Genomic DNA, 14110 nt, shown 5'->3' with positions numbered 1-14110 from the left:
CCAAATTTGTTTCCTGACACAGATTTCATTCTACCATTAGTGATTCTAATTTTGACCTCAAACACAACAAGAGGCTGCTTTGATTGGTCGCTCAAGAGTGCCATCATTTATGATAAAAAGAAAAGGAGGACTTGTGGCACCTTAGAGACTAACAAATTTATTTGAGCATAAGCTTTCGTGAGCTACAGCTCACTTCATCAGATGCATTCATTTTCCACTGAATGCATCCGATGAAGCGAGCTGTAGCTCACGAAAGCTTATGCTCAAATAAATTTGTTAGTCTCTAAGGTGCTACAAGTCCTCCTTTTCTTTTTGCAGATACAGACTAACATGGCTGCTACTCTGAAACCTATCATTTATGATGGAGATGATGCAGAAAGCTCACACTAGCTGGTGTCATTCATCCCATAAGGGTGTCACATTAAAGGAACTAAGACTCCGAGTCTGGATCTTTGCTGACTGTGCACTCAAGGTGCCTGCCAGACAGATCAAGAGGGAGAGAATTCCTTTCTCTGAACCAGTGTGCATCTCCTGCAGCATTCTCTATTGATTTCAGTATATGTTCGGAAGGGAGGGATGGCCCAGTGGATAGGGTGCCAATGTGGGACTCTGGAGGCCTGAGTTCAATGCCTGGCTTTGTCACACCCTTCCTGTGTCACACTAGGCAAGTCACTTCACTTCCAAGGGGCTGTGAGGTTAAATGCATTAAAGATTATGAAGCGCTCAGATATAATGCTGATTGGGGCCATAGACAGCAACAGTATGCGAGTGTTGTGATCCTGTTTTCTCTGTTCTGCAGCTTTCCATTTGTCTGTCTGTTTACAGAGGCAGCTGCAGTTCTGCAAGGCAGCACTGAGGTAGCCTATTCCACAATGTACGTTCTCTCATATTTAGTTATTTTTGCTTAATCTAAAACAAAAGTCAGTCTCCGACTGCTCAGTGTCTGGGAAAGCTGGAACTGTGCATGGCTAATCTGGGGGTTGGCACCAGGCCCTCGTTTAACCGCCTCTGAGTCTGGGGTTGTTGGAGCTGGGCTTGTAGGTCCCCTGATATTTCAGAGGCGACAGATACTTACGAGTTGAGCAGAAAGGTCTCTTTTCCCAGGAGCTGCAGGCACTCTGCGAGGTGTCACCCTTTCATATTGGACCACATGTGTAAGTTTCTCCGATGGGCTGGCAAAGACTCCTGTAAAGACATTCAAAGGGTCAGGGCTTTCTGCAGAGTTCCCTAGAGGAGTACAGTGCTGCATGATGTTACAGGGTGGTAGAGCAGCTGTGCTCAATAACCCTATTAAGGCTTGTTCCTAATCCCAGAGAGGGGGACGGAGCAAGGCTAGCTTCGTAGCTCCCTGCCCCTCCGTATTGCCCTCACTGCTCATTGTTGGCTGATGTTTTGCTGCTTCCTCATGGTACGCACAAAGCATGCAACATCCACCACGAGCCCAAGGCACTAGCAGGCAGCAGTGAAATGCCAAAGATGGACTAGCAGCTCCCCTGTCCTGCATTCTGCAGTCTTTGGCCACCAAGCCCTTACCAGATGGTGTCCCCAAGTGAATAAGGACAGGCCAAGCTTTACAAAAGAGAATTAAAATCTTAAACTGAGTGAAAAAATATGTGGAGGCTCCAAGACTACACACAATTATAATAATATCTGTACAAAGTAGGTCTTGCAAGGTAACATCTGAAAACTCATAATTTGCTAATCAACATTGTCCTGATAAAATGTGTGTGACAACACTGAAAAGTTGTAAGATTCCATTGTGTAGTGATTTTAACACATGTTGCAAACCGAGGTTGGCAAGCAGGTCTTTCTCAAACAGAGGAATGGGTGCTCTGCTTAATTTGCATTTAAGCCATAAATAGAGTCATCAAGCAGGAAGGAAAATGAAGGATGCTCAAACAGGTGAGGAAGAGTAGCAGAGCACATCCTTTCCTGTATCTTCTCTGTCTCCTGAATCTCAGCTGGAAATGTTTCCCAAGGATGGGGGCTGACACTATAAAAATGAGGGACAAATATCCCAAGGTCCCCTCCTCCTTTCTCTATCCATTGATTCACTGCACAAGAAGGGACAAAGGTAGCAGCCATTAACCAGAAGAAGGGGTTCTGGCCTAAGAAGTTTGGCCAGTAAGACGACTGAGAGCATGTGGTGAGAAAAACTTTGCTAGTTGTGTTTTATCTTTTCTTGTAACCATTTCTGATTTTTATGCCTCATTACTTGTACCCACTTAAAATCTCTCTCTTGGTAGTTAATAAACTTTTTTTATTGTTTTATCTAATCCAGTGTGTTTAAACTGAAGTTTAAACTCCAGTTGAGATAACAAGATGTGTGCATATTATTTCTATTAATAAAATGATGGACTTTATATGAATTTGTATTGTCCAGGAGAGGGCTGGGCAGTACAGGACATACATTTCTGGGGGAAAATCTAGGACTGAAGGTATGTTGGGGTCACCCTGCAGTATAGCTGAGGTGTGGCTGGCTGGCTGCAGCACACACACAGTCATAGCTGGAGGCTGTTTGTGAACAGGTCAGACTGAAGGCTACAGCAGCAAAGCAGTGTCAAGGGCACCCCAGGTTAGAGGGCAGGGTTGACACAGCTACTCATTAGTCTGTACTCTGGGTATGTCACAAGGTGATTACAGCATCACCTCAGGTTTCATTTTATTTTGTTAAGAAGCCAGTTGCTAGCTTCTTGACTGCAAAGCAAAGCTTGAAAATGCAACACCCAAATGTTCAGAAAGCAGAAGGCAAATACACAGGACCCCTAATGTATTATTTTAAAAATATCTTATGATTTCTGGGGCCTGACTCATGATTTTTTAATGCTTGAGGTTGGCAATACTTTGTTGTGGATTTTGTAGGATGTTTTGCATTTACGCTGAATCAGGCTCCCTGATTCACCAAGAAAGGAAATGTCTGTGGAGGAGAGAAAGACAGCAAGCCACCCCACTACTTCTATAGTGCTGCACAGTTCATAACCCATAGTGTCGCCCAAAGCTTCGCACCCTACACTAGAAGGAAAGTTGAGCATCTTCCCTCTTCCCCCAGTCCCCACAAAGCCATTTTGCAAACAATTTAACTAAGGGACTGCACAAGATAACATCTGGCAGAATTGAGTGTAGAACTCAGGATTTTAACATGACACAGCCAAGACTTCAGCCACACTGCCTTTCAGAATAAAGGTGCCAGAGCTATGTGCTTGGCTAGCTAACAACTGAGCCAACTGCTAAGATCACACTGCTCTACGATCACCAGGAATCCTAACCACCAAGAATCTACTGCTGCCTGGCCAGAAGTCGTATAACCTCCCTCTAGTGGCTGCTCCATATAGAGGATAACAAACTGTTACCAGCTGCTACTTTAGCTCAAGTAGTAGAGATGTGGCTGGCGATCTGAAAGTCCAGGCTTCCAGGCCTACTGCTGGTCCCTGGGGACAGCATAGTCCACAGAACTGACTGCACATGATGCAATTTATTTTTCCAGTTTTCCTCTTTATAAATTGGTTTGTTTGATTCACACAGTGAGAAAAAGGCCTTAGAAGCAGGCTTTAGAGTTAGAAACCATTCTAATCTGTCAGTTCTGGTGCAACACTCTAGACCCTGGCATGCCACTCCATGGCCACTGTTCACACATTTCAGCAGCGTCACCCATGCTGGCAGGTTTGACAGCTGTATGAAGCCGACAGTCCTCATGTCCTCTAGCCATGTTAGATAGTTACCTTGCTGGAGCACTGGGATCCCCACAGGATGATGAAGAGCAAAGGGAGAGCAGACCACATCGTTCTGCTGGTGCTAAACAAGCCTCCACCACAGTGCATTTCGTGCCTGTGCTGGAACCAAAGCTACTCTTCTCACTACCCCTGCCCATTTGTGAGTCACAATCTCACTGCCAGCGCGAGCTCAGTTCTGGCTGTCATGATGTAGCTACTTTCTCTAAAGCAGCAGCTCATCTGGGCTGGATCAGATGGGTACATGAGAGCCATCTGCTGGCAGCACTCTCTGGTCAAACCACAACAGCAGCCTGTAGATGGTACCTAGATATCCCAGCCTGGCTATCTGGATGAATGACTGGCTGACCCAGAAGACTGGCTGGGCCGACAGATATAAACTCAATCCACTCACGAAATCATAAGAACTGCCCCTTACCGCATGTACTGCCACGGCAGCTGGGAATGCAGACTAAGAGTCCTAAAGTTAAACAGCTGTGAGGCTGGATGTTCTCTGCAAAGGGCCCACTTGCCCTAGGAAACTGTGGAAAGTCAGACATGCCTGAGACCATGTGGCTGCTCGCACTTGGCCTGTTCAGAACGCTTGAGACGCGTGCATTACAGAAGATGCGCACACTGCGGCTTGGAGGCAGGTCTGTACTGCAATCCCCTTTTTACAGAGCGGGTACTGAGGCACTTGCCCAAAGCTGCCCAGCAAATCAGAGGCAGAATTACAATTAGCACTCAGGAACTCTTACCTCTCATCCTCCATGCTCATGCCTCTAGAACAGACCAGAACCAAAGCATCGCGCACGACGCTGCTGCTATGCCACCGGGAACTAGGGCTGCACTTTGACATGGACACAAACTCCTTCAGCATGGGCCAGGCTTGAATTGATTTGTCCAGCCCTTGTACCATGTGGGCCATGGCTGGTGGTCTTGGGTACACAGCAAATGCCTCACTATGCCTGCTGCACACTGAGCTCAGCCACCTTAATAATCCCATTTCACCCAGCCCAGTCAATGCAGGCCTATCAGAAATGGGGCTGGATGAGAGCTACATGGCTGAGGCACAGCTGAGCTAATACCTGACAGTTGGAAGAAGCAACCAGAAGAAATAAGCTATTGCTTGTTGGAGCCTGCCCTTTGTCTCCCAGACTCCTGGGTGCTTCTAGAAGTCAAGGGAACAACACTAACCCAAAAAGACTTTGTCTGTCTGTAGCTGGCTAGAAAGTTGTTTTCAATGGCTGAAGTTGAATCTAGACAGATTCAGACTGGAAATGAGGTATAAATTCATCACTGAGGGTAACTGATCACTGGAACAACTTACCAACGTTGTGAGGGATTCTCCATCACTGGCCATTTTACAATCAAGATTGGATTTTTTTTGAAGATATATTCTAGTTCAAAAGGAATTATTTGGGGGCAGTTCTCTGGCCTGTGTTATACATACAAGAAGTCAGACTAGATCAGTGGGTTTCAATCTGCGGTCCACAGACCCTGGGGGGAAGTGGGGGGAGGACAGACTATGTCTGAAATTTTTAGGGGTCTGCAGATGAAAAAAGGCTGAAAACCACTGGACTAGATGATCACAGTGGTCCCTTGAAACCTAGGAATTTACTTTCAGGTTCAAGCACTTGCTTCAGGGATCCAGGCCTCTGTTCCCTTGAGGTTGGGTCATTGTGAGGAGCCATATGGAAACTCCAGCTAATGATGAATGCAGCAGCTTGCTTTCTGAGGCCTGCTCTTCACACAAAGCTGCACTAGTTTACCTAATGGGGTGGTCCTAAATGGAACTAGTTAAGGCAGTTGAAAACCCCTGTGTGGGCAATTTAGCAAATTGCAGCAAGTTCGCAGATGACACTAACCTGGGGGGAGAGGTAGATATGCTGGAGGGTAGGGATAGGGTCCAGAGAGACCTAGACAAATTGGAGGATTGGGCCAAAAGAAATCTGATGAGGTTCAACAAAGACAAGTGCAGAGTCTTGCACTTAGGAAGGAAGAATCCCGTGCACCGCTACAAGCTGGGGACCGACTAGCTAAGCAGCAGTTCTGCAGAAAAGGACCTGGGGATTACAGTAGACAAGAAGCTGGATATGAGTCAGCAGTGTGTCCTTGTTGCCAAGAAGGCCAACGGCATACTGGGTTGTATTAATAGGAGCATTGCCAGCAGATCGAGGGAAGTGATCATTCCCCTCTATTCGACACTGGTGAGGCCACACCTGGAGTATTGTGACCAGTTTTGGTCCCCACACTACAGAAGGGACGTGGACAAATTGGAGAGAGTCCAGCAGAGGGCAATGAAAATGATTAGGGGGCTGGGGCACATGACTTATGAGGAGAGACTGAGGGAATTGGGGTTATTTAGTCTTCAGAAGAGAAGAGTGAGGGGGGATTTGATAGCAGCCTTCCACTACCTAAAGGGGGGTTCCAAAGAAGATGGAGCTCGGCTGTTATCACTGGTGGTAGATGACAGAACAAGGAGCAACGGTCTCAAGTTGCAGTGCAGGAGGTCTAGGTTGGATATTACGAAACACTATTTCACTAGGAGGGTGCTGAAGAACTGGAATGGGTTACCTATAGAGGTGGTGGAATCTCCATCCTTAGAGGTTTTTAAGGCCCTGCTTTACAAAGCCTTGACTGGGATGATTTAGTTAGTGTTGGTCCTGCTTTGAGCAGGGGATTGGACTAGATGACCTCCTGAGGTCTCTTCCAACCCTAATATTCTATGATTTAATTTAAACCTAGCTTGGACCAATTTAAACTGATTCCTTGTTAGACCAATATGAGCCAGGCTTCTATATTTTTAAAAGCGTGCAAACAAGATTTCACACCAGATTAACTAGGACAGGGGTGGGCAAACTTTGTGGCCCAAGGGCCACATCTGGATGGGGAAATTGTATGCAGGGCAATGAATGTAGGGCTGGGGCAGGGAGTGTGGCAGGGAGTGTGGGGTGCAGCAAGGGGCTCTGGGCAAGGGGTTGGTGTGCAGGGGGGATGCGAGGTACAGGAGAGGGCTCAGGGCAGGAGGTTGGGGGCTCAGGGCAGGGGGTTGGGGTGCAGGAAGGGTATAGGAGGGGGTTGGGGTGTGAGGTGCAGGAGGAGTTTGGGGTGCGGGCTCTGGCCCGGCGCCGCTTACCTCGAGTGGCTCCAGGGTGGCAGCGGCGTGCAGCAGGGCTAAGGCAGGCTCCCTGCCTGCCCTGGCCCTGCCCCACTCCCGGAAGTGGCCAGCATGTCAGGCGGTGGGTCCTGGGGGTGGGGTAGGGCAGGCAGCTCCACTGCATGCTGCCCTCGTCTGTGGGTACCACACCCAAAGCTCCCATTGACCACGGTTCCCTGTTCCCAGCCAATGGGAGCTGCAGGGGGGCGGTGCCTGCAGGTGAGGGCAGTGCACAGAGCCCTCTGCCTCCTCCCCTCCCCCAGGGGTCGCAGGGACATGGTGCCGGCTGCTTCCAGGAGCAACGCCGGGCCAGGGCAGGCAGGGAGCCTGCCTTAGCCCTGCTGCGCCATGGGGCTGGCAATCCCGCGGGACGGATTGAAAGCCCTGACAGGCCGGATCCGGCCTGCAGACCGTAGTTTGTCCTCCCCTTAACTAGGCTGTCTTAAAAAATGGTTTGAGTTAAGTAAGCATAATTTGTTGCATGAAAGTAAGTCTGAAGAATTGTTTCCCATATGGGTCACATTACCACCAATTCATTACTGAATGCACTGGAAATTATGCAGCTATTTCACTAAAAAAATGAGGTTTTTAATGGAATAAGTGAGAAAATGTATAATAAACTCAGTGCTCCAGCCCCATTATTTTGATAGTTAGGTTCATTTATTTTATGCTGTCTACATAGTTTAAGTTTTCAATATGAGAAAGATTTTTGCAGTGACATCTGAGGCCTGGTTACACTAGAAAATTCGGTTGGCATAACTACATTGCAGAAGGGTGTGAAAAATCCACACCCCTGAGCAGCGCAGTTAAGCCACCCTAAATCCCCGTGTAGACAGGGCTAGGTTGACAGAAGAACTAGCTATGACCTCTTTGGGAGGTAGACTAACTACAAGTGACAGGAGAACCCCTCCCGTTGGCGGAGCTGGTGTCTACACTGAAGCGCTACAGCGCCGCAGCTGTAGTGTTTTAAGCGTAGACACAAGCCCTTCGAAGTTGAGAGGCAAAGCCAGAGGTTTTGGCATCTGGGTGAAGCATTTGTGGCTTTTGGTCCTTTGTGGGCAGTTTGGAACAATGGGGTAAATATATTAGCTAAGTGTTTCTGAAAAAATTATCAGCAGTGAAATCATACAGACAGCTGCTAGCAACCTTTATACTAAAATTCTTACAAATATATTTGTGTTAGACCTTCCAATACCATCACTAGTTGCAGCCGGCCTTTGCAAGGTGGCAAGGAGAAAGCCCTCTTGCTAGAAAAGCACCTCTTCTTTGTCCTATGAATACCTGTCAGTTTTGCTGAAATACACACTTCTGAAAAATCGCCATTTCCCTTCCCTCACTTGTGCCACTCAGGAAAAGTTTGCCAACCGCCAAAATCATAACCCAAAACCACCAACACGGGACAGCAACCTGCTCCATACCGGCTTGTCCCCTCCACCCCCAAGCCCAGCACACAGCTGCACAACCCCTACCCGCGGCATGGGGCAGCAATCGCCCAGCTCGAGAATGAACCAGGCAGAGTCCGACGCCCTGAACAGCCAGCACATGGCCCCAGTTCCCCATTTCTGAGACCACAGCCCGCCCCGCCCCGCCCCGGCGGCCAGTCCCCGCACTGAACAGACCCGGACCGTCCGCCCTCCGGCACCGCATGGCCCCGACGCCCCTCCGAGCGGGCGGGTGGGAAGCGCAGCCCGAGCCCGTCCAGACGCGCCGCTGCGGCTACAAGCCCACGTTCCCCGACGGAGCCCGCCGCGCCCAGCGCCGGCTGCAGGGGGCAGCGAGCGCACTCACCACGGCGCCCCAGCGCCATGCACAGCGCCAGCAGGGCGAGCGTCCGGGCCATGGCGCGGCTTCCCCGCGCTGAGGTGCGGAGCGGTGTGGTGCGCTCCTCTCTGCCAGCGGCCCCGGCTCCGTCTGACTCAGCCCCGCCTGACTCAGCCTCCCGCCCAGGAAACTGAGGGGGCCGAGCCTACCCCCCCCCCCAGCGGCCCCTCCCTAGGCCGGCCCCACCCCCTGCCTGTACACTGCCCCCCTTCCCCACACTGAACACTGCCCCGCTGCCCCGAGTACCCACCCCTACTACCCACCCCCTGCCTGCACACTGACATCCCTCACCCTGCTCACTGACCCCTCTACCCTGACTACCCATCCTCACCCTGCACACTGACCCCCCTGCCCACACTACTCACCCGCACACTGACCCGACTCACCCTGCACACTGACCCCGCTGCCCACACTACTCACCTGCACACTGACCCGACTCACCCTGCACACTGACCTCCCTGCCCACACTACTCACCCGCACACTGACCCGACTCACCCTGCACACTGACCCCGCTGCCCAGACTACCTACGCCCAGACTACCTACCCGCACACTGACCCCCCCCCAGCCCAGACTACCCATCCCCACCCTGCACACTGACGCCCCTGCCCAGACTATCCAACCCCACCCTGCATCCTGTCCCACACTGACACTCCCCTTCCCTGGCACTTGTCTCCACCTTGTACACTGATACACCCTCCCCCACCTCCCACCCACACACTGACCCCACCAGCACTGCACACAGACCTCACCTTCTCTGGCCCCATCCAGCACACTGACCCACCCCTGCACCTCACACTGACTCCTCTTCCAAGGCCCCTCCCTACCCCCCCACACTGATCCCCCATCCCTGGCCCCCCACATACCCTGACCCCCTCTCCCAGCTCCTCCCCATCCTGTACACTGATACATCCCTGACCCAGCCTAGCACCTCCATACCCCACACACTGACCATGGAGCCAGGGCTGGGGCTGGCAGCGATTTCTCAGTAAAAGGATTAAGCCTGACTCATGATCTTTCTCAGGATAGAACTCTCAGCAGTGACTGAAAAAAATAATTGACACGTTTGAGAGTTCTATTGCGAGATCATGATTCAGGCTTAAATTTACTTAGAAATCGCGTTTCTCACCATTAATTCGTGAGAATTGGCGTGTCTGTAAGCCAATGCCAGGAGCCAGCTGAGCTGTGATGGACTCCATCTCCGGTTCTCTCCTAGTCTCTTTGTCCTCAGTCCCAGGTGAAACCTCCTGAGTCCCTCCAAAGGACAGCTCTTATTCCACCCACCTGACACCTTTTCTTCTTTGTTCTCCAATTCAGTCTACTGCTAGGTGTTGCTTGTTCGGTCATGGGGGACGGATCTCTTTGTCTTTCTGGATCCTCTGTTGATTTGGGTTTGTTTCAACCAGTTCTTTAATGATCGCATCATTCCCCCCAAAGTTAGGTGATTTACATATCTCCTGTCTCCTGCACTCGTCCCACTAGGTAGCAATGCATTGTACAGAGGGAAATGGAGGCATTCGTTGAAGACATAAAAATATTACAGAAAATTCCCACGTCATCCCTGAAGTGCTTTGGGATGCCAGACTCCAAAAATTTGACTCTTATTTCTAGTTGGAACTTTTCTGACTTCTCCTTCCAGCCATTGGCTCTTGTTCTGTTTTTGTCAGCTAGATTAAAGACCCTTCTGGGATCAGCTGAGGACTAACAAGACTGAATTACTTGTGCTATAACTGATAACCAGGTCAAAGCAAGGTGATTGTGGGGAAGGGTCACCCTCACATATGCAGTAATAACCATTTTTGCAAGCCCTTCAATGTCAGCACGAACAACCGAGGAATACAGGAGCAAAATATATACAGGTGTTCAGAGCTGGAGGACAAAGCTGTGGGGTGTAGATGCAGAAACAGAGTTCCTGGTTGGGTCTCTTAATATCTCAAGCAAAGTTCTACAACAGATTGATTTGTGACAATGGAACTGTGTGAACAGCAAATGAATGTCAAACCAGACATTCAATGAATGTCAAACCCTCGAGCTCAGTACAAAGTAGTTTTATAGCAGAGGTACTCAGCGGTTCCTGACTGCCCAATGTTAAAATGGCAAACTCAGGTGAATTCATGTAAGAACACAGCATGTGCCCATGCAGCCAAGCTACTCTGGCAAGTCCGTATAAGGAGAAATACCACTTGCAGTCTGAAGAAGAGGAACAGGAAGCCCCATGTGTGACTAGATTAAAGCACAGCCTACAGATCCATCTGACTGGGGGGAGTGTCTGACCTGTCAGCAGGGGAAATCAGTGCCTGGCCTGCGTCAGCAAGGATTAGGGTGGTGCTTCTGGGCTCCAGCACTCTTGCTTCATGCCACTCGCTCTGCCCTGTGAGCCCAATTGAGATAGATGCCTAGTAGAGACTTGTATACGCTGCAGGGACTGATGTACCCCAGCCCGTATTTGCAGTGACACCAAACAAACCCCACTGTTTGAAAAAAGCTATTAATCAGCTGGACAAAGCATTGGGAGGCCTTAGGGTTAGCATAGAGAAAGGAAAGTTAAAGCATGGTCTGTTCGGATCCAGTAGAGCAAACCATCAACCAAGCTGTAGTGAACTCCATTTCAGGCTCTGTCTCTCTGACTCTTGTGTTAGTCCCACAAGAGAGCAGCCAGCTTCCTCCAGCCTCCTACTCTTTATCCCCTGCTGGTCAAGTTTCAGGCCTTTGTTCTCAAGCTGGTCTCTCTTCTGCTTCCCTGCTGAGAAGTGGGGATAACAGCTCCTTCCTCCTGCTTGTTGTTTCCTAGGTGACTGTTCCGATTTCTGTTGTCTCTTTGGGATTCTGCATTGACATGGGGTCAATTTGAGCCAGTTCCTTAAGGACCCTGTTCACTGAGGCCCAGACAGCAATGTAACAGCCCACCCCTATGTCCTGCACTGCCTCAAGAGCAGACTTAACTCTTTTCCTGCCACTGGTAGCAATGCAAAGTGCAGACGGAAACTGAGGCACACATAGGCGTCATAAAAATATTACAAAAAATTCCCACTTTGCCCACTTTGTCTTTCTCTGTTTCTCTCTGCCTCCCCCCCGCCCCCCCCAGCCTCTGCCTCACACTCAGCTGGCCCTGGCTCCCCCTGAACCCTCAGCCCCTTCCCCACACTGCACTGACCCTGCCCCCCCCCCCAAGTTCCTGCCCCTGACTGCACTGCACCTGGCTCCCTCTGAGTCCCCAGCCCCTGCCCCTCAGTGCACAATTCCAATAGCAGCGGGTTGTCTTGGCAGCCACAATCCACCCAGTGAGAGGCAGGGAGGCCAAAGAGCAGAGGCAGCCACATTCAGGGAAGGGGTGGGGGGTGGCAAGGCAAGGATCCTGGTGAGGGGCTGGAAGGTACCTAGTCTCCAAGCTGGCTCAAGGCCCCAAATTCCCCGAAGCTGGCAGGTTCCAGTGGTTGGATTTGGTTCAGGCCCATCTTGAAATGTCAGTCCCTTTCATCTCCCTCTGCAGCAGCCGGCTGGCTGTCACCTTGTGTACGTGTAACCCTCTTGCCAGCTCAAGGGCTGGAGGGAAGCAGCCCTCTCCGGCCAGGGGCTGACAGAGGGGAGAAGAGAATGGCAACAAACCTGCCTGTGCTTGAGGGACACACACAGCCTGTGGGGGCTGGGCCAGAAGTCCAAGGGACAGGTAGGGTGACCAATGGCAGGCCCTAGAGAGCCAGCAGGTGGCTGGACTGTGAGCTGTGCCCGCTGCCCAAGGTGAGCGCTGGCTGCAGGGTGCTGGGTTAGAGCAGCTGCACAGCAATGGAGTGGCTCCCTGATGCATGGCTCTGACACTCCATCTTGGTTGGTTCTCTCACCCAGAGAGCAGCGCCCGGCAGCCAGGGACTCGCTCCAGCTGGAAAGGACCCCAGCCCCTCGTGTCAACACTACCCCGGACAAGGCCTGCAGTGAGGCTTAGGAGCATGCATTACGATTAGACTGACCTGCTCTGCAGGCTTCACTTTGTGTTGCTGTGGGTTTGGTTAACTCCTCATTTGATTCCTTGGTTTCCTGCCTGTTCTCTTCCTCTTCTCCTAGCTCCCCTGGCCTGGCTGGGGGAGCAGTGTCTAGCCTTAGCTGGCTCCCTCTTGTAGCAAGTCATAGAGGTTTATGCACCTGGCCACCTGCTAGAGGACTGAGAACAAAGAACCCAGGCCCACTGTTCCTAGGACAGTCACTGCACCCTTGAAGAGCAGGAACAAAGGGCTCTACCCCTTGGGGTTGGATTGCCCTGCGGAGTGCACAGTACAGCAGAGACCTGTTGCATCTCTATCCTAAGTCATGGCAACGTGAACCCCCCCACCTCTGGCAAGCAGCTCTCACAGCCTGCAGGACACTGGGCACAAAGCTTGGGGTGGGGTGGGGAGTCGGTTTCTGACACATGCATAGCAACAAACCACACAGAAAGCACCTCCATTTCCTGGCTCTGCAGAGGATGTGAGGAGAATGATTTTATCACCAGCGCCTTCCAGGAAGTGAGGCAACCAGAGAGCCCGCCTGCCCTGACCCCTCCAGCTCAGCTCCAGCCAGCACTGCTCCCTATAGTGCACACTGCAGTGCTTCAAGCAGCAAACTGTAATGTCCCGAGGCGTGGATTTCCACCCGTGCCTGAGGGAGAAGCTGCAGAGCCTTGTTCAGCTAGGCCCTTTTGTGCTGCTGGTGGGGAGTGAGCTCCCCGGGGACAATAAGCAGCAGTGGGGCCAAATGAAACACAACAGCTCTGTGCCAAGGGCCTTGCACAATGGAGTCACCATGGCCCTGTTCCAGTCAGCCAACAGGTGTGTGACCATCTGCTCCACGAGGGGAGGGAGCTGAGCAGGAGGCAGCACCCGATAGAGCCTAAGAGGAGGATGGTGCCTGGCCCCCTCCCCACGCTGTGGTATTCATGCTGCCCAGAGAACAGTCACCACAGTGAGCTGGAGGATGGACCCCAGGCAGCTGCAGCAGATCAGATGGGAGGGGGTGGCAGGGCCAGGCAGCATCCTCTTCAGCTCCAGCAGGTGCTGCCTCCCACTCAACTCCCACTCAAAAAAGCTAATGTACTCAATGCTTTTTTTGCCTCTGTTTTCACTAACAAGGTCAGCTCCCAGACTGCTGCGCTGGGCATCACAGAATGGGGAAGAGATGGCCAGCCCTCTGTGGAGATAGAGGTGGTTAGGGACTATTTAGAAAAGCTGGACGTGCACAAGTCCATGGGGCCGGACGAGTTACATCCGAGAGTGCTGAAGGAATTGGCGGCTGTGATTGCAGAGCCCTTGGCCATTATCTTTGAAAACTCGTGGCGAACGGGGGAAGTCCCGGATGACTGGAAAAAGGCTAATGTAGTGCCAATCTTTAAAAAAGGGAAGAAGGAGGATCCTGGGAACTACAGGCCGGTCAGCCTCACCTCAGTCCCTGGAAAA

The 14110-nt window shown here is 51.2% G+C and overlaps 1 protein-coding gene across 2 annotated transcripts in view; it reads right to left on the bottom strand.

Annotated features, from left to right (window-relative positions):
* The window catches only part of ADAM8 (ADAM metallopeptidase domain 8), a 98370-nt gene extending 89591 nt beyond the window's left edge, over nt 1–8779 (bottom strand). For both annotated transcript variants that reach the window (XM_074958612.1, XM_074958613.1), the window contains exons 1-2: nt 8656–8779; nt 1076–1185 (exon numbers count right to left, since the gene is read on the bottom strand). In XM_074958612.1, coding sequence (XP_074814713.1) covers nt 1076–1185; nt 8656–8707 — 162 coding nt within the window. In that variant the 5' untranslated portion in view covers nt 8708–8779. The remainder of the gene's footprint in view (nt 1–1075; nt 1186–8655) is intronic.
* Between the last annotated feature and the right edge of the window lie 5331 nt (nt 8780–14110).

Source organism: Natator depressus, chromosome 7 (genome assembly GCF_965152275.1).
Source record: "Natator depressus isolate rNatDep1 chromosome 7, rNatDep2.hap1, whole genome shotgun sequence".
NCBI lineage: Eukaryota > Metazoa > Chordata > Testudines > Cheloniidae > Natator > Natator depressus.
The sequence above is the reverse complement of the archived record's forward strand: the minus strand, read 5'-3'. Positions and strand labels throughout refer to the sequence as shown.